General features: G+C 52.4%; 1 protein-coding gene across 7 annotated transcripts in view; it reads right to left on the bottom strand.

Moving 5' to 3' along the window:
* Positions 1–24,946, bottom strand: part of NXN (nucleoredoxin) — a 176,305-nt gene that overhangs the window by 21,634 nt on the left and 129,725 nt on the right. The window contains exons 2-3 of one of the 7 annotated variants that reach the window (XM_055256631.2): positions 9,310–9,341; positions 7,512–7,634 (exon numbers count right to left, since the gene is read on the bottom strand). The exons of 5 other annotated variants lie outside the window; for them this stretch is intronic. In XM_055256631.2, the coding sequence (XP_055112606.1) occupies positions 7,512–7,634; positions 9,310–9,341 (155 nt within the window). The remainder of the gene's footprint in view (positions 1–7,511; positions 7,635–9,309; positions 9,342–24,946) is intronic. One more of the 7 variants, XM_055256635.2, reaches the window with a different exon arrangement.

Genomic DNA, 24,946 nt, shown 5'->3' with positions numbered 1-24,946 from the left:
GAAGCCTCCTCTGCTCGCTCACTGCCGTCGGGGTGAAGCCTCCTCTGTTTGCTCACTGCCACCGGGGTGAACATCACACGGGCAGGTGACTGGGTGCTCTCAAACTTCCCCGCCAAGCCCAAAAAGCCACATAATTAAATGCAATGTCGGGGCCGGGCACGGTGGCTCACACCTGTAATCCCAGCACTTTGGGAGGCCGAGGTGGGGGCATCACGAGGTCAGGAGATCGAGACCATCCTGGCTAACACGGTGAAACCCCGTCTCTACTAAAAAATACAAAAAATTAGCCGGGCGTGGCAGCTGGTGCCTGTAGTCCCAGCTACTCGGAAGGCTGAGACAGGAGAATGGCGTGAACCCGGGAGGCGGAGCTTTCAGTGAGCCAAGATCGCACCACTGCACTCCAGCCTGGGCGACAGAGCAAGACTCTGTCTCAAAAAAATAAATAAATAAAATAGATGCATTGTTGGGCTAGCAATGTTCCTCCAGAAAAGACAGAAACAGGGAAGCTGCAGAGTGCCCCACTGTTTAGGCCGTTCAGCTCTGAGCCTCCCTGCTGGGGGCTTGAGGGTCCCGGCAGGAAGGCTGGGCCCTTGGGCAGAACAGGGCAAGGATGTGTCACAGCAAAGCAGGCATGAGAAGGGCAGCAGCAGAGAGACGAGCAGAGAGAAGAGGGCATTGGCGGTGGGCTGAGGATTGTCCCGAGTTCCATCCAAGCAGTGAGGGGGAGGCCAGGGGATCTGCCACACGATGCTGGGCTTCCCTGTCTGTGGGGACCTGTATCTTGGCAGGAAGGACTGTGGGACCCCACTTCAAACGGGGTGTGCCCTGCCTTCAGTCTGCATGTTTTCCCAGCCCCACCTTTCTGGGGGGCTCACAAAACCAGCCCAGGACCTCACAACAAGAACGATTCTGCACATCCAGTTTTTTTTTTTTTTTAAACAGAGTCTCGCTCTGTTGCCCAGGCTGCAGTGCAGTGGCGCGATCTGAATTCTGTACCAAGTTTCTCTGGAACGATGCAACCCTGGAATTCAAAAACTGGGGCTGGGCACGGTGGCTCACACCTGTAATCTCAGCACTGTGGGAGGCTGAGGCGGGTGGATCACAAGGTCAGGAGTTCCAGACCAGCCTGGCCAACATGGCGAAACCCTATCTCTACTGAAAATACAAAAATTAGCCAGACGTGGTGGTGGGTGCCTGTAATCCCAGCTACTCGGGAGGCTGAGGCAAGAGAATTGCTTGAACCCTAGAGGTGGAGGTTGCAGTGAGCCTAGATCATGCCACTGCACTCCAGCCTGGGTGACAGAGTGAGACTCCGTTAAAAAAAAAAAAAAAAGGCTGGGCACAGTGGCTCATGCCTGTAATCCCAGCACTTTGGGAGGCTGAGGCGGGTGGATCACCTGAGGTCAGGAGTTCGAGACCAGCCTGGCCAACATGGTGAAACCCCGTCTCTACTAAAAATACAAAAATTAGCCGGGTGTGGTGGCGGGCACCTGTAATCCCAGCTACTCAGGAGGCTGAGGCAGGAGAATCGCTTGAACCTGGGAGGTGGAGGTTACCTTAAGAGGTTCAACAACAGAACAAGACCATCCTGCCACTGGGATCAGCTTCATAAGTTTGCTGTGCAAGGATTGAGCCAGGTTGATTTTTTTAAAATAGGAAGATTAAAATGATTGAATTTTTCTGGTTTAAAAAGTAATTCTTGGAGGAAAAAAATCATTGGAAAAAAGTTAGGAAACATAGCGAACCGCAAAAATTGAGATTAAAAATCACCCATGACTCACCACTTAGGAAAGCTTAGACCGTTTTATATTTCCACCAGTGGCAAATGAGAGAGCACATTTCCTAGTGCCTTCACCAACACTATAGCTGTCATTAATTTTTCCAGTTCGCTAGGGGGAAAAAATGACACATCATTTTTGTTGCTTATCCTTTTTTTTGGTGGGGGCGGGGGGGCAGGGTGGTGGGGCAGACAGAGTCTCCCTCTGTCGCCCAGGCTGGAGTACAGTGGCGCGATCTTGGCTCACTGCAAACTCTGCCTCTCGGGTTCAACCAATTCTCTGCCCCAGCCTCCTGAGTAGCTGGGATTACAGGCATGCACCACCTCGTCTGGCTAATTTTTCTATTTTTAGTAGAGATGGGGGTTTCACCATGTTGGTCAGGCTGGTCTCGAACTCCTGACCTCAGGTGATCTGCCCACCTCGGCCTCCCAAAGTGCTGGGATTACAGACACGAGCCACTGCGCTCGGACTGTCTTTTTTTTTTTTTAAGTTCTGGGATACATGTGCAGAATGTGCAGGTTTGTTACGTAGGAATACATGTGCCGTGGTGGTTTGCTGCACCCATCAACCTGTCATCAAGGTTTTAAGCCCCACATGCATTAGGTATTTCTCCTAATGCTCTCCCTCCCCTAGGCCCCCACCTGACAACAGGCCCCGGTGTGTGATGTTCCCCTCCCTGTGTCCACGTGTTCTCAGTGTTCAACTCCCACTTATGAGTGAGAACCTGCTGTGTTTGGTTTTCTGTTCCTGTGTTAGTTTGCTGAGAATGATGGCTTCCAGCTTCATCCATGTCCCTGCAAAGGACATGATCTCATTCCTTTTTATGGCTGCATAGTATTCCATGGTGTTTATGTGCCACATTTTCTTTATCCAGTCTATCATTGATGGGCATTTGGGTTGGTTCCAAGTCTTTGATATCGTAAATAGTGCTTCAATAAACATACGTGTGCAGGTGTCTTTATAGAAGAATGATTTATAATCCTTTGGGTATACACCCAGTCATGGGATGGCTGGGTGAAATGGTGTTTCTGGTTCTAGATTCCTGAGGAATCACCACACTGTCTTCCACAATGGTTGAACTAATTGACCCTCCCACCAACAGTGTCAGAGTTGCTCATCTTTGACTTACTGATGTGTAGGAGATACGCTGTTGTCAGCACCCTGTGCTTTACCCCGCTACGTTTTATAACTGGTGAGAGCTGAAAATCATTCAGTAGATATTAACTGAGCACCTACTGTGTGCCAGGCTTGTTCTAAGCACAAGCGATTCAGGAAAGAGCAGATGAGGCTGCAACCCTCGTGGAGCCCCTCCTCCAGTGCGAGAGGCAGACAATAAACAAGAAACTCATTTCAGACACTGAGAAGTATCAGAAAGAAAACAGGGCGGGTAAGATCACGGCTGCAACTGGGACGCTGGGATGGTGGCGTGGATTCTAGAGATGGGTGTCCAGGAGGAATGACATTTGGGCACAGACCTCAGCAAGGAAATGGAACGAGCCACAGGCGCGCCGCGGGAGGCCACCTGAGGCCCAGGAGCCCATGTGGAGGCTGACTGCGAAGGTCTGAGTAGGTGAGAGAACCAGAGGCAGCGGCTGTGATGAGCTCAGAGATCATCTTAAGATTTGTGAACCACGTCGTCAAGGCCCCGTGGACGACGGCAAAAATAACAGGTCACAGGGAGTGATGTGATCTGATTTACAGTTTAAAAGGCCATTGGGGCTGGGCACGGTGGCTCACGCCTGTAATCCCAGCACTTTGGGAGGCCGAGGTGGGCAGATGATTTGAGGTCAGGAGTTCGAGACCAGCCTGGCCAACACGGTGAAAGCCCATCTCTACTAAAAATATAAAATTAGCAGGGTGTGATGGTGGGCACTGTAATCCCAGCTCTTCAGGAGGCTGAGGCAGAAGAATCACTTGAACCCGGGAGGCGGAGGTTGCTGTGAGCCGAGATTCAGCTACTACACTCCAGCCTGGGCAACAAGGGCGAAACTCCATCTCAAAAAAAAAAAAAAAAAAAATGCTCTAACCTATGCTGATTGGGTTAATCCAGAAAAGAAATTTGAGAGAGAAAACTGCAAGAACAATGTGCTTGAACAGGAAAAAGGGTGAGACCTAGATCACAAATGGAAAAGGGCCGAGTTATAAAAACAGCTAACTTTTCAATGCGGTTGCTCCTTGGCTGGGTGCTGTGGGTCACGCCTGTAATCCCAGCACTTAGGGAGGCAGAGGGGGGCCTAGGACTTCAAGACCAGCCTGGGCAACACAGGAAGACCCAGTTCTGCATTAAAAAAAAATCCACAAGTCTAAAGTATACAAGAGGATGTACATAGGTTATATGCAAAAACTATGCCATTTTATATCAAGGACTTGAGCATTGGGGAGGGGGGTCTTGGAACCAGTCCCCCACAGATACTGAGGGCCAACTTTATTATTATTATTATTATATTATTATTATTTTGAGATGGAGTCTCGCTCTGTCACCCAGGCAGTGCAGTGGTGCAATCTCAGCCCACTGCAACCACCGCTCACTGCAACCTCCACTCACTGCAGCCTCCGCTCACTGCAACCTCCGCTCACTGCAGCCTCCGCTCACTGCAGCCTCCGCTCACTGCAACCTCCGCTCACTGCAGCCTCCGCTCACTGCAGCCTCTGCTCACTGCAGCCTCTGCTCACTGCAACTTCCGCCTCCCAGGTTCAAGTAATTCTCATGCTTCAGCCTCCTGAGTAGCTGTGATTACAGGCATGAGCCACCACGCCTGGCTAATTTTTGTATATTTATTAGAGAACGGGATTCACCCTGTTGGCCAGGCTGGTCTGGAACTCCTGACCTCAGGTGATCCACGCACCTTGGCCTCCCAAAGTGCTGGGATTACAGGCATGACTCACCGCGCCTGGCCTTCCATAACTTTTTGATCGAAATTTTATCAGGAATGGATGGCTACTGATTATTCTTTGAACCCGTTGTGGCATAGTTCATGAGTGTCCAGTCTAAGATTAAACTATCCTTGCCTTCTTAGAAGAGATCCTTCTCACTCACATGTACTATTAAGGGATCACCAGGATCTTATGTTCCGTGGGGCTTGGGGCTCCCACAAGCAAATGCCACCTTGTGACAGGAATCTCTCTGTGGGTAGCTGGACTGTTGCCTGAAGTAAATTCCAGCCTGTGGCCCTCAAATGTAAAGCTAGCAGATGCAACATGATTATTACACAGTGGTTTGCATTTAGGCACCCCTATTACCCTTCAAACGTAAGCATGTGCTTTGCTCTTATGCAGGAATTTATTTATTTATTTATTTTGACATGGAGTCTCACTCTGTCCCCTAGGCTGGAGTGCAGTGGGGCGATCTCGGCTCACTGCAAGCTCCGTCTCCCAGGTTCACACCATTCTCCTGCCTCAGCCTCCCGAGTAGCTGGGACTACAGGCGCCCGCCACCTTGCTCGGCTAATTTTTTGTATTTTTAATAGAGACGGGGTTTCACCGTGTTAGCCAGGATGGTCTTGATCTCCTGACCTCGTGATCCGCCTGCCTCGGCCTCCCAAAATGCTGGGATTACAGGCGTCAGCCACCACGCCTGGCCGTCAGTGCACATCTTGACCTTGATTCAACTGAGAGAGAGATAATCCTGCTCCATCTGTATCCTGCTGTAAACACTCCTCCGATGCAGTCAGCATCTGCCGAAAACCTAAGATGACGTTAACAGCGAAGAGTGGGTGATTAAAAAAAAGAAAAAATCTCAGTCTCCCACTGCTACTGTGTTCCTAAACTCATGCAGAGCTCATGCCTTCAGGATGGTGAACATCAGAGCCACCCAGGACTGAGAGAACTCATTATCCTTTTTGAAAAAGCATTTCTCAAGGCCAGGTGTGGTGGCTCGCACCTGGAATCCCAGCACTTTGGGGGGCCGAGGCGGGTGGATCACTTGAGCCCAGGAGTTCAAGACCAGCCTGGGCAACATGGTGAAACCCTATCACTCCACAAAAAAATACAAAAATTAGCCAGGCCTGGTGGCCACTCCTGTAGCTCCGCTACTTAAGAGGCTGAGGTAAGAGGATGCTTTCAGCCCAGGAGGTCAAGGCTACAAGGGGCTGTGATCGTGTCACTGCACCCCAGCATGAGTGACGGGGCGAGACCCTGTCTCAAAAGGGCTGCGCTGTCTGGCATTGCAGCAGCTGGGAAAGACCAGATGACTTTACATCCAGTGTTTGCTCTGTCTAGACATCATCCTGGCGACGTATCCACCCGGGGGGCATTTTGCTAGTCTTGCTCTGTTGCCCAGGCTGGAGTGCAATGGTGCGACCTCGGCTCACTGCAACCTCCACCTCCCGGGTTTAAGTGATTCTCCTGCCACAGCCTCCTGAGTAGCTGGAATTACAGGCACCAACAACCACGCCTGGCTAATTTTTGTATTTTTAGATTTGAACCTCCTGACCCTGTGATCCACCCACCTTGGCCTCCCAAAGTGCTGGGATTATAGGCACCCGCCACCACGCCCGACCTAATTTTGTATTTTCAGTAGAGATGGGGTTTCACCACGTTGGCCAGGCTGGTCTCAAACCTCCTGACCTCAAGTGATCTGCCCGCCTTGGCCTCCCAAAGTGCTGGGGTTACATGTGCGAGCCACTGTGCCCGGCTAATTTTTGTACTTTTAGTAGAGACAGGGTTTCACCATGTTGGCCGGGCTGGTCTCAAACTCCTGACCTCAGCCTCCCAAAGTGCTGAGATGACAGGCGTGAGCCACCGCACCTGGCCCCAGGGTGCATTCTGATGATCCCTTGCTGAATGGTCTTCTACCACAGCCACCCAAAGGCCACACAATGCCAATAGAAAACGTCACAGCAGGCTGGGCGCGGTGGCTCACGCCTGTAAACCCAGCACTTTGGGAGGACGAGGCGGGTGGATCACAAGGTCAGGAGATCGAGACCATCCTGGCTAACACGGTGAAACCCCGTCTCTACTAAAAATACAAAAAATTAGCCGGGTGTGGTGCCGGGTACCTATAATCCCAGCTACTCAGGAGGCTGAGGCAGGAGAATGGTGTGAAACCGGGAGGCGGAGCTTGCAGTGAGCTGAGATTGTGCCACTGCACTCCAGCCTGGGCGACAGAGCGAGACTCCGTCTCAAAAAAAAAAAAAAAAAAAAAAGAAAGAAAACGTCACAGCAAACCCCCAACGCCTACGACTCCACTGTTTATGATTAGTTCATCAAATTCAGAAGCCAGGCCACAGAGAACAAAGAAAAAACAGAAAGAGGAGACAAGATTAGCTCAACTTGGCAAAAATGGAAACGGATGACAAAGTGGGTTATCCAGTTACTTGAAAGTTCCCACTGCTCTGCCTGGCAGTGGGTTCTGGTGAAAGACTCCAAGGCTGTGGTTGGAACTATCCTAGGAATGCAGGCCAGAAACACTTCTACAGTGACCAACAAAACAGTGAAACACATATCAAAAGTCTAGCAAATCTGAAACACCAGTGGGATTCGTCAGCCCCACAGAGGCCGCAGGGAAAAAACACCGGTGGGATTTGTTAGCCCCACAGAGGCTGCAGGGAAAAAACACTGGTGGGATTCGTCAGCCCCACAGAGGCCGCAGGGAAAAAACACCGGTGGGATTCGTCAGCCCCACAGAGGCCGCAGGGAAAAAACACCGGTGGGATTCGTCAGCCCCACAGAGGCCGCAGGGAAAAAACACCGGTGGGATTCGTCAGCCCCACAGAGGCCGCAGGGAAATGCAACCTGGTGATTTCTGAGAAGTCGCAGTTCCCGAGAGCAACGAGGAATCTGCCCCCTCGTGCTAAGGACCGGGTCTTGCTCTTGACTGGGGGGCCTCAGCTTTTCTTTCCAACAGCTGCTGCAAATCTGTGGGATCAAGGTAAAGCCAACACAGATGTAGGATTCATCAGCAAACTGCTTGGCCAGGTCAGCCGAGCCTTCTCGGGCAAACGTCACCCCTTCCCTCCAGCCAAATGCCGACCACAATCAAAACCATCCTTTCTGTGAGTAGCATTTGAAAACAGAGCCTTAAATGTGCTCCCACCCTTTCTAACCCAAATGACCAGAGACAGTGACACACACTGAGAGCAGGAATCCCCCTCCTCCCAGCCTCCAATGTCACACCAGGACGAACACTGAGGTTGCTCAGCACAGGTTCTGGCTCCAGAGTACGGCTCGTCCGTCTGTTCCGACCACTTATTAGTGGGTGACCCTGGTTAGGTATCTCACGTTCTCTTGGCTCCCTCAGCTGCAAAATGCAGATAACAGAACCCACACCTCATTGAACTGCTGTGAAGATGAGTTACTTAGAGCTCTTAGCATAAAGCCTGGCCAATATTAGGTATGAAGTAAGTGTTCATTGCTTTATGCTAAGGAGCTGACACAGAGAATGGGTCTCACTCTGTCGCCCAGGCTGGTGTGCAGTGACACAGTCATGGCTCACTGCAGCCTCAACCCCCTGGGCTCACGTGATCCTCCCACCTCGGCCTCCGAGGAGCTGGGACTACGGTCGCACACCACCATATGCCTCACTAACGTTTTGATGTTTTGTGGCAACAGGGTCTTGCTGTGTGTCCCAGGCTGGTGTCAAACTCCTGAGCTTCAGCGTCCCTCCCGTCTCAGCCTCCCTCCCATCTCAGCCTCCCTCCCATCTCAGCCTCCCTCCCGTCTCAGCGTCCCTCCCGTCTCAGCCTCCCTCCCGTCTCAGCCTCCCTCCCGTCTCAGCCTCCCTCCCGTCTCAGCCTCCCTCCCGTCTCAGCCTCCCTCCCGTCTCAGCCTCCCAAAATGCGGGGGTTACAGGTGTAAGCCACTGTGTTCAGCCCCCATGCCATCTTCTAAATGCTCCAGCAGGACCCTGTCCTCATATCCCCAGAGGTAAGGCCCAATCTTGGGTCCCCTTGCTCCTGAGGCATGATTGCCAGTGTGTGATTTGGCCCATGACTGCAATCCTCAGAGCCTAGCATACCTGCTGGCCAAGAGCAATGCCTGGGCACATTACGTGTCCAGTAAGTGGTAGACGAACAACAAATGAACAGAGGAAGGGAGAGAGGAATCACCGTCCTAGGTCAGCCAGTCCAGATGCCCCCTAAGCAGTCCAGCTACTTAATGGCCTTTTCATGACCAGGCTCCCCCTCGTTCCTGGGGGGCCCAGAATGCTCCTGAAATGGCAGAAGAAATGATTCGAAGCCAGTGCTGGTGGGATCAGAGCTTCTCTCGCTTTGCCCGATGGTGCCTTAGATCCTGTAGCCTCCCCACCTCCCCATCCCGCCTTCGCCTGGAGCTGAGGCAGAGAACAGACCAGCCCGTGCGACCGAGGGAAAGGGGCAGGGGGTCCGGGCCAGGCTGATCCGAACCGTCACCAACCTATGAGAATTCCAAACCCTCCTGGGGGCTCTGCCATTTTGATGCTACATGTTTACAGCTGGTTCACAGAGAGGACCTATGTATGCCCCAAGGGTCGCAAGAGCGTGAGGTTCACAAAACAACGTGTCCACTCTGATTCCTGCAGACAAAGCCACCAAGCGTGATATATGCCACACACCTTCTTTCTGGGTCCTTCTCTGCCACGCCAGGCTGTATTAAAATAAAAAGACTGGGTAGAAGGGGATTTAAAATCTATTCTTCATTTCTCTAAATCTCGGAACACTGAATTTTCTCTCTTTTTTTTTTTTTTTTGAGACTGAGTCTCGCTCTGTCGCCCAGGCTGGAGTGCAATGGTGCGATCTCTGCTCACCACAACCTCTGCCTCCCAGGTTCAAGTGATTCTCCTGCCTCCGCCTCCCGAGTAGCTGGGATTACAGGTGCCCACCACCACACCTGGCTAATTTTTGTATTTTTAGTTGAGATGGGGTTTCACCATGTTGGCCAGGCTGGTCTCGAACTCCTGACCTCAGGTGATCTGAGCACCTCGGCCTCCCCAAAAGCTGGGATTACAGGCGTGAGCCACCACGCCCAGCCATAACAGTGAATTTTCTAACCAATTTACGATGACATAGCTGGGCTTTGCAATTCAACAGAGCTGAATTAGCTGTGACTTACAACACTCTGATCGAAGTGCCACAGGGAAATGAAGGTGGTGAAACACCGAGGCTGCTTTCAAAAACCTTACAGTTTAGAACTGGACAATGGTGAAAATGGTAAACTTTAAGTTACATATATTTGGCCACAATATAAAAACATGAAGCGACAACCACATATGGCAGATCAGGCCAACTGCCAGGAGAAATGAGCGAAAGGCGGCCCAGGAGGAAGAGCGGCTGCATTCTAGTTTACTAGAGCTGCCAGAAGGGCCCTGAATCTTCAAACACACTGAACTATCTCAAACATCCGCCCTTCCAAACAGGGGCCGCTCCAAGAACCGACCGTTCAGGGTTGAGTTTGGTCCTCATTGGTCAGTGAAATCTTCAGTCGATACCTTTGTTTGCTGGAGGCCGTATGGGATCGATCAAATGGTGGAGAATGTGTTTCTGGAGCCAGACTGCCTGGGTTCAAATCCCCGCTCTGCTATAAACCACCGGGGGAACTCCGGCATGCCACACCACCTCTCAGAGTGTCAGCTTCCTCAGAGTAAAATGAGGATAATAACAACACTGCTTCGTCCTGTTGCCGTGAGAACTGGATTAATGCACGTGTGGCGCTGACAGCACTGCTTGGTTCATAGTGAGCGTTGGGCCGGGCACGGTGGCTGACGCCTGTAATCTCAGCACTTTGGGAGGCCGAGGAGGGCGGATCACCTGAGGTCAGGAGTTCGAGACCAGCCTGGCCAACACGGTGAAACCCCGTCTCTACTAAAAATACAAAAATCAGCCAGAGGCGGTGGCAGGTGCCTGTAATCCCAGCTACTCGGGAGGCTGAGACAGGAGAATCGCTTGAACTTGGGAGGTGGAGGTTGCAGTGAGCTGAGGTCATACCACTGCACTCCAGCCTGGGCGATAACAGCGAAACTCTGTCTCAAAAAATAAAAATGAAATAAAATAAAATATAGGAAGTGTTCAAATACATGCTAGAAATAATGAGGAGGAGGATGTCAGAAAAGAATAGTGCCAGCTATGCAGGGCGGCTCACACCTGTAACTTCAGCACTTTGGGAGGCCAAGGTGGGAGGGTCACTTGAGCTCAGGAGTTCGAGACCCCTGGGCAACATGGTGAAACCCCAACTCTAAAAAAAATTAGCCTGGCATGGTGGCACACGTAGTAGTCCCAGCTACTCAGAAGGCTGAGGCAGGAGGATCACCTGAACCTGGTGTGGTCAAGGCTGCAGTGAACCGTGATGGTGCCTCTGCACTCCAGCCTGGCGACAGAGAGACCTTGTTTAAAAAAAAAAAAAGGCCAGGTGCGGTTGCTCACGCCTGTAATCCTAGCACTTTGGGAGGCCAAGGCAGGCAGATCACCTGAGGTCAGGAGTTCGAGACCAGCCTGGCCAACATGGTGAAACCCCGTCTCTACTAAACATACAACAATTAGCTGGGCAAGGAGGCGAGTGCCTGTAATCCCAGCTACTCGGGAGGCTGAGGCAGGAGAATCACTTGAACCCAGGAGGCAGAGCTTGCAGTGAGCTGAGATTGCGCCATTGCACTCCAGCCTGGGAGACAGAGTGAGACTCCATCTCAAAAAAAAAAAAAGAGAGAGAGAGAGACAGAGAATATTACCATTTCTACTGGACCATAAATGGAAAAACATGATGTCCCCTGTAACCCCCATTTAGCACCTTCTGGTGGAGGGAGAATGGGGAAATGACTTCTTAAGCCTCCTATCAACTGGGGTTACCTCCAGACAGAGGGGCCAGGGGACAACCGTGCACAGGAAATGCCGGTTACTCTCAGCCTGGTGTGGAGAGACTTTTTTTTTTTTGAGACAGAGTCTGGCTCTATCTCCCAGGCTGGAGTGCAGTGGCGCAATCTCTGCTCACTGCAGGCTCCGCCTCCCAGGTTCCTGCTATTCTCCTACCTCAGCCTCCCGAGTAGCTGGGACTACAGGCGCCCACCACCATGCCCAGCTAATTTTTTGTATTTTTATTAGAGACGGGGTTTCACCATGTTGGCCAGGATGGTCTCGATCTCCTGACCTCGTGACCCGCGGCCTCCCAAAGTGCTGGGATTACAGGTGTGAGCCACCGTGCCCGGCCGGTGTACAGAGACTTCTTATGTCTTAAGAGTCTCACTTCACCAGCAAGATATTCTTTTACAAAAGAAATCACTTTGCTGCTAGTGTGACAGGCAGAGGATCAGATCGGCTGTGTCCTCCTTTTCTCTCTTTATCTAAGAGATGTGTAACCATGGCAAGCCGGCTTCCATCTTAACCTGTTGCTCCAAAGTGCTGTCAAATACACAGACAACTCCCAGGATAAAGGACGGCACACCAGGCTTCTCTTAGGTTGAACACAAAACAACCACTGCCCCCCCGCCATGCCTTTCTCCAAGGGGGCCGCTGTGCTCTGGCAGCCCCCACTCCTCCACGGCACGGCAGCGAGGGGCAGAGTGTGGGGTGAGAGCGCAGGCACTGGAGTAGACGGCTTGGGTTCGAATCCCGGCTCTGCCACTTTGGGTAAATGACTTAGTCTCCCCACACCTCACTCCCTTCAGCTGCAAAATGGTCCAGGGGGCGCCTCCCTTTTAGAGTTACTGTGTGGATAGATCGTATTCACGAAGGGCTTGGAAACATCCCTGGCTCCCAGTTAGCACTCACACGTGAATACTTCTCACATGTGCCCTTCCAGATGCTATTTCAGAAAGTACATGCCATGGTAACGGGTTCCGCACGCGGCCCTCACGCTGCAGGAGTGTCAAAGAGGCAGCACTGGACTAGATGGCGATGAGACCACCCTGGCACCACCAACCCTGCCAGGGCCGGGACCCAGAGCAGCCCACACACGGCGCATCTCATACCGGGGAGCAGGTCCGCCCTGAACACAGCGCATCTCACGCCGGCGGGAAGGTCCACCCTGAACACCACGCATCTCACGCCGGCAGGAAGGTCCACCCTGAACACCACGCATCTCACGCCAGCGGGAAGGTCCACCCTGAACAGGGCGTATCTCACGCCGGCGGGAAGGTCCACCCTGAACACCGCGCATCTCACACCAGGGGGCAGGTCCACCCTGAACACGGCGCATCTCACACCAGGGGGCAGGTCCACCCTGACGAAGGAAAGGGAGAGCCCAGGAGTGTCCACTTCCCAGCAGCGGCTCTGGGTGGGGCAAAGGCACAAACTGGACAAAAGCAGCAATCCTTCTGATTAAACCTGTTCTACATCCTTCCAATTACACCTGCTCTAGGCCGTGCGCGGCGGCTCATGTCTGTAATCCCAGCACTTTGGGAGGCCAAGGCGGGTGGATCACCTGAGGTCAGGAGTTTGAGGCCAGCCTGGCCAACATGGTGAAAACCCGTCTCTACCAAAAAGGCAAAAATGAGCCAGGCGCGGTGGCACACATCTGTAACCCCAGCTACTCAGGAGGCTGCGGCAGGAGAATTGCTTAAACCTGGGAGGCAGAGGTTGCAGTGAGCTGAGATCCCACCATTGCACTCCAGCCTGGGCAACAGAGTGAGACTCCCTCTCAAAAACAAAACAAAAAACCCGCTCCACACCCTTCCAGTTAAACCCACCACTTCATCAAGGAAAGACAGACATTTTCCGGCTGGCACTGCTCTGTGGGCCCTTCTTTTTCAAAATGGGAGATGGCAGAATTTTACACAGAAACAGTCGCTAGTTCCAACCAGAAAGCCCAGAGACACAGGGGAGCCACCGGTGGCCACGCAGGTGGAGCATGAGAGGCTAAGAAATGGAAACGCAGTGCTGCACGTGGCTGGGAGCCCGGTCCGGCTGTGGGCTGCAGTTCCGTGATCTCGGCGGGGAAGGCCACGACCCTAGTCTGGCTGTGGGCTGCAGTTCCGTGGTCCTGGCAGGGAAGGCCACGGCCCTGGTCTGGCTGTGGGCTGCAGTTCCGTGGTCCCGGCGGGGAAGGCCACGTGGGTTACTGGGGAGGATGAAGGATGAACACAGGAAAGAGGCCGCATCTCACATGCAGCCCACCTTTGAAGACACCAACCAGAGGCACCTACGGCACATCCAAGACACGAGGGGGCCCGTCTCCTCCTCCTTCCAGGTGTCACTCCCCAGGCAACCTGGCTGCTAAACTTCCGTTCAGAAAGCTGCACCTTCAGGGCAGGGTGCAGTGGCTCACACCTATAATCCCAGCACTTTGGGAGGCCAAAAAGGGTGGATCATTTGAGGTCAGGAGTTCGAGACCAGCCTGACCAACATGGTGAAACCCTGTCTCTACTAAAAATACAAAAATTAGCCGGGCGTGGTTGTGCATGCCTGTAATCCCAGCTACTCGGAAGGCTGGGGCAGGAGAATTGCTTGAACCTGGAAGGCGGAGGTTGCGGTGAGCCGAGATCACGCCTCTGCACTCCAGCCTGGGCAAAAAGGGCAAAATTCTGTCTCCAAAAAAAAAAAAAAAAGCAAGCAAGCTGCACCTTCAGACTGAATTCAATGAACAACGACAAATGAGTACGGTTAAAATAATGGCCACAAATGAAGAGACAAACGCATCGATGTTTACTTCCCACCCTTTCAAATGTGCCGAACGCAAAGTATTTAATTACGCCAGTCGGCTGCTGGCGTGGGGAGTCCGGCTCCCCGACACAGGGAACGCGATCTCATTTGTAACAGCAGTTAAGGAGGTTCACTGACTGTGCCATTCGCCTTCCCGCCCGCATGGCTCCACGAGCCAGGAGATGAGCAGTTAGCTGGGAGCACAAACGGCATAAGGCTGCCAGGCTCTTTCTGGCCGACACCACAGACGGAGGGAAAGGCTGTTTCTCCCACACTGCAGCTCTCGCAAGCTGACAAAAGGGATTTCCTAAAGCCCCATCTGGGCTCTGGGCAGAGTGGTTTGGAACAGCAAGCGGGTGGCTGGTAATAACAGGCGAGGGCCATATGTGCTCAGGAGAGGAGATCTTAGGAAGTGGCTGGGAGTTTGCACAGGAGGGGGAACCAGGAGCCAGCATTCGTCCAGAGTCAGAGCGACTCCGTCCCAGCGGTTTTTGTTTTTTTTTTATTGAGATGGAGTCTTGCTCTTTCTCCCAGGCCAGACTGCAGTGGCGCGATCTCGGCTCACTGCAAGCTCCGCCTCCCGGGTTCACGCCATTCTCCTGCCTCAGCCTCCCGAGTCTGGGACTACAGGCACCTGCCACCACGCCCGGCTATGTTTTTGTATTTTTAGTAGAGACAGGGTTTCACCATGTTAGCCAGGATGGTCTTGATCTCCTGACCTCGTGATCCACCCACCTCAGCCTCCCAAAGTGCTGGGATTACAGGCGTGAGCCACCGCGCCCAGCCCCCAGCGGCAGTCACTTCTAGTGGGGGATAGGGTTTCTGTGGCTTGCGGCCTTGTGGATCTCCCTGCTGACATTACCAGGAAAGAGCTCAGATGTGCCATGCTCCCTCTAAGAAGCACCTTTCAACGCGAACGTTGGGACCCTGACCTGCAGCGTCTTTGGGAGATGGGCCATCACATGGGTTCGACCCAGAATGTTAAGTTCATTCACAAAGAGAAACAAATCTGAACGTTTTCACTCCAGATCTTTCCACAACCCGTGAGACTAAAACAAAAGAACAAGGAAGAAAGGAGGCGTAGGAATGAGGACTCTGTGGAGGGAAAAGGGTCATTCCCTGTTGCTTTGGGAAATCTGCTGCAAAACCACGCCTGTCCAGGCCATCATGGGTCCCGCCTGGGCCCCCTGGAAGGTGGAGACCAGGCCATCATACGTCCCATCTTGCCTCTCTTTAGCTGGAAGGTGGGAGACCAGGCCATCCTACGTCCCGTCCTGTCCCGTCCCTCCTTAGCTGGAAGGTGGAGACCAGGCCATCCTACGTCCCGTCCCGTCCCTCCTTAGCTGGAAGGTGGGAGACCAGGCCATCCTACGTCCCGTCCCGTCCCTCCTTAGCTGGAAGGTGGAGACCAGGCCATCATAGGTCCCGCCCTGGCCCCTTGGAAGGTGGAGACCAGGCCATCCTACGTCCCCTCCTGCCCTCCTTAGCTGGAAGGTGGAGACCAGGCCATCCTACGTCCCATCCCGTCCCGTCCCTCCTTAGCTGGAAGGTGGAGACCAGGCCATCCTACGTCCCGTCCCTCCTTAACTGGAAGGTGGAGACCAGGCCATTCTACGTCCCATCCTGGCCCTCCTTAGCTGGAAGGTGGGAGAAGTCACCAGCTCACCCCAACCCCAGCCCATCCACTCCTGTGGCTCAGAACGAGCTATGAGGCAATCACGTGTGAAGCCAATGAAAGGACTTTGCAAAAAATACAAACACATGGTACGTTTCTACGCACAAGGTTTCTTTTTTCTTTTTCTTTTTTTTTTTTTTTTTGAGATGGAGCCTCCTTCTATCACCCAGGCTGGAGTGCAGTGGTGCGATCTTGGCTCCCTACAACCTCTGCCTCCCAGGTTCAAGCGATTCTCCTGCCTCAGCCTCCCAAGGAGCTGAGATTACAGGCACCTGCCACCACGCCCGGCTAATTTTGGTATTTTTAGTAGAGACAGGGTTTCATCATGTTACCCAGGCTGGTCTCAAACTCTTGACCTTGTGATCCGCCCACCTCAGCCTCCTAAATTGCTGGGATTACAGGCATGACCCACTGTGCCCAGTCTGTTTTTTTAAATGAAAACAAAAATCCATGCCAAGATGCCTGAAAACAGACCTAACCCCAGGAGACAGGGTCTGTGCAGGTGCCCAAGGACAGGACACCAGGGCTCACCCCAGCACCCCACAGCTCCAGGCTCTGATTTTCTAGTAATTTCCAACATAGCACTTGACTGACATGTCCAGCATGGACTCACGGCACGGGAGAGAACTCCTGGGACCAGCTGCTACAGCGAGAAGCTCCAGTGAGAAAGGTCAATTTCATAAACTATGGGAACACGGGAGGTGATCCACCAAATTGAGAGCAAGAGAGAATTCCACCCTTCTAGAGAGAATTCCACCCTTCTAGAATCCTACCGTCATCACCCTTACAGACTGAACATCCAAAGACCATCTCACCTCTCCCTCATAAGACAAGGCCCTCCAGGGCCTACATCTTAGGCCACTTTGTATCTTCCGTGCCTTACATGTGAGAGACACTCAATAAATGGGGATGCTGATGATGACACGCAGGCCAATCAGCTGGATGCTAATGTGCGCTACTAGCTCCTCACATTTGACCTGGAGATGCAGCCTCAGCCACAGGCATTTTCACATATTCGTCATGGTTCCTCAGCAGAAAAGAAACCAGGCAAACAGGCCGAGTGTGGCGGCTCACGCCTGAAATCCCAACACTTTGGGAGGCCGAGGAGGGCAGATCACTTGAGGTCAGGAGTTTGAGACCAGCCTGGCCAACATGGCAAAACCCCGTCTCTACTAAAAATACAAAAATTAGCCGGGTGTGGTGGCACATGCCTGTAATCCCAGCTACTCAAGAGGCTGAGGCGGGAGAATTGCTTGGAGGTGAGAGAATCGCTTGAACCCGGGAGGCGGAGGTTGCGTGAGCCCAGATCACACCACTGCACTCCAGCCTGGGGGATAGAGCGAGACTGCATCTCATAAATAAATATTTAAAAATTAGGTGTTACGAATAATACTCACAATTTTAAGGAAATTGCCAGGCACGGTGGCTCATGTCTATAATCCCAGCATTTTGGGAGGCCAAGGCAGGTGGATCACAAGGTCAGGAGTTCAAGACCAGCCTGGCCAAGACAACCCCGTCTCTACTAAAATTACTAAAATTAGGTGTGGTGGCGGCGCCTGTAATCCCAGCTATCGGGAGGCTGAGGCAGGGAATTGCTTGAACCCGGGAGGTGGAAGTTGCAGTGAGCCAAGATCGCGCCACTGCATTCCAGCCTGGCGACAAAGAGAGACTCTGTCTCAAAAAAAAAAAAAAAAAAAAAAGAAAAGAAAAAATTTTTTAAGGAAATTGAACACACGAACAAAGGACTTTTAGCAAAGCAATTTTATTTTTGCACAGAGGGGTGCCCCCTGGCCAGTCGCCATGAGAGCACACCTGAACAAAGGGGCATGAGAGCCTTTATTCCTGACTCAAGTCCTGCCCCTGTACCCTTTTCTTATTGGCCGGGGTTGGGTCGTATAATATAAACTAATCCCAGTTGGATAAACATTTGATTTTTTTTAGATAGGGTAGGCACGTAAAAGAAAGTGAAGGGAAAGGGGAAGGGGTGTCTGTAATGAGCCAGAAAGTTAGTCTTTCTTTAAATAAGGAAAGGAATGTGAGCTGGTACTGATAACGCTTGGTACTGTGGCACACCTGGGCATCTCACAAAGGCGAGAAGCGAAAAGCAGAAAAAAGGAGAAAAATGGTGGGGGTGGGGGGGTACTATGAATTAAAGAATAAAAGATAGATCATATTGGCCGGGCGCAGTGGCTCACGCTTGTAATCTCAGCACTTTGGGAGGCCGAGGCGGGCGGATCATGAGGTCAGGAGATCGAGACCACGGTGAAACCCCGTCTCTACTAAAAATACAGAAAAATTAGCCAGGCGTGGTCGCGGGCGCCTGTAGTCCCAGCTACTCAGAGAGGCTGAGGCAGGAGAATGGTGTGAACCCGGGAGGCGAAGCTTGCAGTGAGCTGAGATCGCACCACTGCACTCCAGCCTGGGCGACAGAGCGAGACTCCGTCTCAAAAAAAAAAAAAAAAAAAAAGATTGATCATATTATTTGAAGAGAAACCTCATCATATCCCACATAGTCAAATCGTCTCGAAACTTTCTGCAGCTTCTGGTAGATGAGGAATGTGACTGCGTAGCGCCTACCGCCCCAAATGCTATTATAAATTACAAGTCAGCAGGGTGAGCTTTTCTGTGTCCGTTCTGCAAAATGAACGGAAGAGCAGGAAGTGTGGTTGGTGAGAACCACGGAGATGTTTGTCATCTCGGCACCGTCCATACCTGTCCCCCCGTGGAGCCACTAGCACTCAGCACAGCTCCCTTCTCAATTTCCTATTTGATTGTTATTTCACAAGGGCTTTTTTTGTCCCCTTCTCGGCTGCGTGGAAAGCTCTGTTTCTCGGCAGAACTTTCCACTGCCCAGTTATAAACCCCTTGTTGATCACTTTCCTGCTTCAGGAAGTCCCCACTGAGCCCTGGGCCAAATGACAAAGAGGGGAGAGGAAATATTCGCAATGATGTGAGAAACTCCCAGCCTGGAAAAAGAGATCAAAGAAAAAAGTCAGACGGGACCATTCTGCAGGGAGCCTGGCACACGTGAAGGCTCGCTCTAAACTGGCCCGGACCGGTCCACAGCGGTAACATCACCTCACTGGGAATCCAGCAAGCCAGGCACGTCCACACCTCTGCAAACAGCCTCAGCCCCACTGCCACCGACCAGCCGCGTCCACAGCAAAAGGAATCGTGTCCGACACTAAGAAACTGTGACCACCTGGTACCAAGATGCCTTTATATAGAAACGGACTGTGGCTTGCATTCTTTGCCCCAACCAGCTCCTGAAATGAAAGGGTTCCGTTGCACAATGAAATAAGTAACAGCAGGGAGAGAGAGGGGGGAGGTAAATTGTTTGGAAAATAGAAGACAGGGTGGAAAAGATGAAATTCAAGACAGATGTGTGAGACCCGCAAACATATGTCTTTGAATTTATGCATCCAAGTGATTGATGTAGAATAAGAAAAAACAGCTACAAGCCCAATATAGAAATAAATATAGGAGTAAATACAGAACAAAGTATCACGTTCCCCTCTTCTTCCAGACCAACATCAATTCCCATCTCTCTTTCTGCTACATAAAGTTGTTACAAAATGGGGCGAGTGAAGGATCGAAGATGAAACACTACGAATTAAGCGGAGGTTCTCTGTGGCCCCTGACGCCCTCAGGAGGACGTCAACCCCTGAAGATTCATTTCCAATTACCGAACGTTGATTTCCTTTTTTTTTTTTTTTTTTTTTTTTTGAGACAGAGTCCTGCCGTGTCGCCCAGGCTGGAGTGCAATGGCACGATCTTGGCTCACTGCAACCTCTGCCTCCTGGCTTCAAGCGATTCTCCTGCCTCAGCCTCCTGAGTAGCTGGGATTATAGGCACCCACCACCATGCCCGGCTAATTTTTTTGTATTTTTAGTAGAGACGGGGTTTCATCATGTTGGCCAGGCTGGTCTCGAACTCCTGACCTCAGGTGATCTGCCCGCCTCGGCCTCCCAAAGTGTTGGGATTACAGACGTGAGTCACCGCGCCCGGCTGATTTCTTGTCTCTAAAAGGTACTGCTATGGCTTAACACGAGCAGGATTTAAAAAATAGTAGCATTTGCCAGGTTCATGCCTGGCCATTAAGAAAAAAGAAAGCAGGAAATTTAGATGGGCGTTCCCATCAAAACACAGAAGTCCAGGCTCTGGCCGGAAAGCCATTTTTACAATGCAGTATTCGTGCGTGTCACTTTACTTCCAAACAGCGAACTCAAAGGGGCCACCACACGACTGGGTCCAAATGCCTCCTACTGAGAGACACAGGCAGCTTGACTCCCTGGTTACCTTCTCTGTTCGAGGCCTCAGACACTAACAAGAAAGCAGACAGCAGCAGGAATGGCCCTGGATGTTAGATGCATCAGACAGAGAGGCTGAAGTGTGGTCTGAGGACGGATCGCCGCGGGCGGTGGAGATGACAGAGGTTTTTCTGGATAGGCCAAGTGCCTGTCCACCACTCAGTAGGACGTCGGCTCCACACCACACATGTGCCTGGTCATTTTTCATCAATAAACATTTATTGAGCATCTCAAACCTACCAGGCATTTGTGCCAGACGGTATGGGGTCAGATCAAGACAAAGGTCTTCGCCTTCGAGAAACCTGTCTGGTATGTAACAGGCTCAGGCTTCCTCTCTAGACCCTCCCCTGGGATGGCGGTCCCCGCCCCACCCACACCCATTGTTCCACGGCAGGCAATCGTGGTGGGTGTGCACGCTTGATCTAAGACCAATCACGCTCTCTCCTGGGAATTCAGAAAGTGGATACGAAGACAGATTCACTAAGACCAGAGCTTCCCAGCCGGGTGTGGTGGCTCATGCCTGTAATCCCAGCACTTTGGGAGGCTGAGACAGGTGGGTCACCTGAGGTCGGGGTTAAGACCAGCCTGGCCAACAGGGTGAAATCTCATCTTTACTAAAAATACAAAAATTAGCCAGGCATGGTGCGTGCCTGTAATCCCAGCTACTCAGGAGGCTGAGGCAGGAGAATCGCTTGAACCTGGGAGGCAGAGGTTGCAGTGGGCTGAGATCGCGCCATTGCACTCCATCCTGGGTGACAGACAAAGAAAAAAAAAAAAAGACAGGAGCTTCCCAACCAGCGTGCTAGGAGCAGGCTCCAGGAGGGCACTGCACTGACCCTCTCAGCCTCAGGGGCCGCTGGACTCCCTCTTCCCTCCCTCCACGTCCTTGTCCTCTGGCGGCCAGGTACCTCGTTCCTTTATCTCCACAGACAAGCAATCATCATTTCCTAAACGTGGCAGGATGCAGAGCAGGTAGAGGAGTGCTGAAGAGCTGACAGTGGAGGTGAGAACCATAAACTCACGTCAAGGGCAGGCAGGGGTCACCTTGCTGGGCCAGGGACAGCAGAGAGAAATGGAGCTGACGGAGAGGAGGACAGATAAGGAGGGGCAGGAAAGACACCAGAGAGTCAGAGAGGAGCGAACGAGAGAAGCTGCAGAGGCCCCAAGGAGCCCGAGAGCGACCTGCTCCTGAGACCCCAGGCTGGTCCCTCCGCATCCCAGCTAGGTGCCGTTCCTGCATCCGGAGGCCCCTGCGATGAACAACCGTGTTCAGAGAGTCTAACCCAATCCACGTAAGGCAGCTAGAGTCCATTTCTGCTCCTCGTAAACAACTCCTAACTAAGACAGGTACGTGGGTCTGTGTGTGTGTGGAGAATCCGAGCACGTCACTAAATCCTCACTGCTTAGAACACCACAAACAGAAAAGCAAAATCACCTGACGGACGCTCTCAGCCCTTTCAAATCCCTTTCTCACGGATCATTCTTCTGTCTTCCCCACGCGCCCCAGGGCCTGGGGAGGAGACACCAGCTCCTGTTCCCATGAGGTGTGCAGAGGAAGGAGCAAGATGACGGCTTCAGACAAGGGAGCAGATGAGTTTCCCGGACCTCCTGCTCCCTGCAGCCAGCAGCCCATTTCTTAAGTGGGAGCCTAAGATACACAAACGTTTCACATGTGTGCGGACACCAGAAAAGTCAGTCCACTGCTCCGACCTGTGGGTCCAAGGAAGGTGGCCGTGAGCAAACTCACAAACTTGCCAAGAAATGCCATTCTGTGAGTTCCCACAGTAGTTCCTCCGGGAAGGTTTTGCGAGCTCACTGTCTCCAGGGGGCTGGGGGGCACCCAGTTTTGCTCACTCGCTCTCTGCAAGGCGGCGGCGAGGGGGGCCCGGGAGCTGAGTCAGGAGGGACAAAGGCGGGAGGTTTCTTCTGCAGACAAGATGAATGGCCACACGTCCCTTAGAGCACACTCCCGAGGTAGAATCACACATGTGATATTCAGAAGCAGGCATAGTACATCTCCCCCAACTTTAGTTTTCAAAGGCAGTTCAATGAGGGGGCTGCCGTCAGCAGACAATCCCTGCCAGGTGTGTGGGTACCTTCCCGTGCGCTGGTTCCAGATGCCGCCAGTGCCACAGAACCAAGATGGGCAGAGGGTGGAGTTTCTGAGGTTGCAACAAAACTTGACCTTCTCCTCCAGAACAGAAACGTCCCAGTGAATCAGACCCGGACGATGCCACTAATCACTTGCTTAGGAAACTTAAAACTGCTGAGGCCTTCGGAACAGAAACCACACACAAATGGCTTCTCCATCGGGAGGCCTTCGGAACAGAAACCACACACAAACGGCTTCTCCATCGGGAGCACGGCTTCCTGGGACAGGCTGACTGCTTTAAAGAGCATGATAATCCTGTCAACTTTTAGCAGAACCGAACTGCTAAACATCAACAAGTTTCAACCTGGTCTCCAGACCACCCAGAGAAAGGTCTGTGTCCAAAAGCCGGGGGATGCGGTGGGGAGGCCGGGGTCCAGCAAGCCTGAGCTCCGCTTTCCACTTGGCTCCGGCTCCACCCAAAGTTCCCCGGCTGAAATGAAGATGAGCAGCGCAAGCCTGCCTGCTCCCGGGGGCAGCCTTGGGCTGCAGATGGGAGAGAAGATGCTTAGAAGGCATGAGCGTGGGGGCGGGAAGCAGAGGGGCTGAGGGGCTACAGAACGAATCTGAGGTCACTGTGTCGCCCGGCCACAAGAAAGCGCAGGTGGAAAGAGCAGGGTGGCAAAGTCAGCCAGGCTGGGAACATCCCTTCACCTCTCTGAGAAGCTGCTTCCCCTGCACACTGGGAGAAACCCTCGTGCTTGCCTCATAGGATTGCTATGAAGATGAAGCCAGATGTGAAATCCAGATGACTGCTCCCAGCACCCAGTTTCCAAGCTCAGGCGTCCACATATATCATTTACAATTTGTGCCCTCCTCACTCAGATGCTTATTTACTTATTTTGCTTTGAATAGACTCCTTTAAAAAAAAACTATTTTGAAAGGAAATTTTATATTGCTATCGTAACTGGAGAACCAGCACCACTTGCCATAAATAGAGGCTAAGTGTCAAAATGAAAAGAACAAAGAACAAGCCATTATTACAAGTGATCTGACTCGCGTTGCCTGCGGAAAGCTGAGGTCAGCTCTCTCTACGGAATGGAGATTAGCAAGTTTTCCAGTGGTTTAAAGATGGCGCCACAGTGAGACTTTCTCCTGATCTAACCAGAGACTTGAAATGGAGAGTGGAAAAAGCACGCTGTAGCTCAATTAGGGGCGCCAGTCTCAGGAACAGCCCTGCCACCCTAATCTCTTAGGTCGTGTGCCAACGGGGGCAGCGGCGAGAGTCTCAGGAACGGCCCTGCCACCCTAATCCCTTAGGTCCTGTGCCAACGGGGGCAGTGGTGAGAAAAGGGAGCAAGAATCCTGTGGCCCTGGCTTCTCCCTGCACGCCGGCCAAGGCCACGCAGCCTCTAGAAGGCTCTTGGCCAAGCAGCAATCCCTGCTGGCTTAGTCCCAGCTCTTCTGCCATCTGGGGGCATCCCGATGACACCTCCTCACGAGTCCCATCAGCGAGAACCTGCCTCATCCACAGCCTCAGTCGGGGCGTCTCCAGCAGGGAACCTCATCAAGCTCCCCACTGACCAGGACGTGGGCCGCAGGCTCCCTGGGACCACTCGTGCCCACAGCTGGCATCTTGCTCCCCAAACTCAACCCTGTTTTCTCTCTCCTGTCTACCTCCAGAAAACGTCAGGATGGATTATGTAGACAGACGTGCCTCTGAATGTCCATACTGACGTCCAGAAAATTTCAGGGGAGGGGAAAAAAGAAAACCCAACACTTTCTTTCCTTTCCAGCTCCCAGAGCTCCAAGTTGGTGTCGGATTTGGATACGGGGCTCCTGGAAGCAGATATGGAGCAGAAAGTAGGGCTGGGTGGGTGGAGGAGGGAGGCAGGAGCCCCGACTGCTCTCTGAGTCAGACCAGGCTATAGAGTGGGGCCAGGTCCCCCTGCATGGTTGGGATTATGTGTATGCCAAGCCTAACCGTCCCTGCCCTTACAAAGGAGGCCTGGAGCCCCCTCCAGCACAAATTGCAAATTGGGAAGAAAGATCTTGACCAAAAGTGTTTAATGCAGCATTTCCCCAGGACGCCTGTTTCCCCAGGACGCCTCAGAGTCCCAGGGACTCATGCAGATTTCCAGGCCCCACCTCTGACCCACTGGATCTGACTCAGGGGGTGAGACCTAAAGTGTAAATTTTTTCTTTTGTTTTTGAGACAGAGTCTCACTCTGTCACCCGGGATGGAGTGCAGTGGCGCGATCTCGGCTCACTGAAAGCTCCGCCTCTCGGGTTCAAGCAATTCTCCTGCTTCAGCCTCCTGAGTAGCTGGGACCACAGGCACCCACGACCACACCCGGCTAAAAACATAAATGTTAAGAAAATTCCCGGCCGGGCGCAGTGGCTCACGCTTGGAATCCCGGCACTTTGGGAGGCCGTGGATCACCTGAGGTCAGGAGTTCGAGACCAGCCTGGCCAACATGGTGAAACCTCGTCTCTACCAAAAATACAAAAATTAGCCGGGTGTGGTGGTGCACACCTGTAGTCCCAGCTAC

The sequence above is a fragment of the Symphalangus syndactylus genome, chromosome 20, assembly GCF_028878055.3.
Source record: "Symphalangus syndactylus isolate Jambi chromosome 20, NHGRI_mSymSyn1-v2.1_pri, whole genome shotgun sequence".
NCBI lineage: Eukaryota > Metazoa > Chordata > Mammalia > Primates > Hylobatidae > Symphalangus > Symphalangus syndactylus.
The sequence above is the reverse complement of the archived record's forward strand: the minus strand, read 5'-3'. Positions and strand labels throughout refer to the sequence as shown.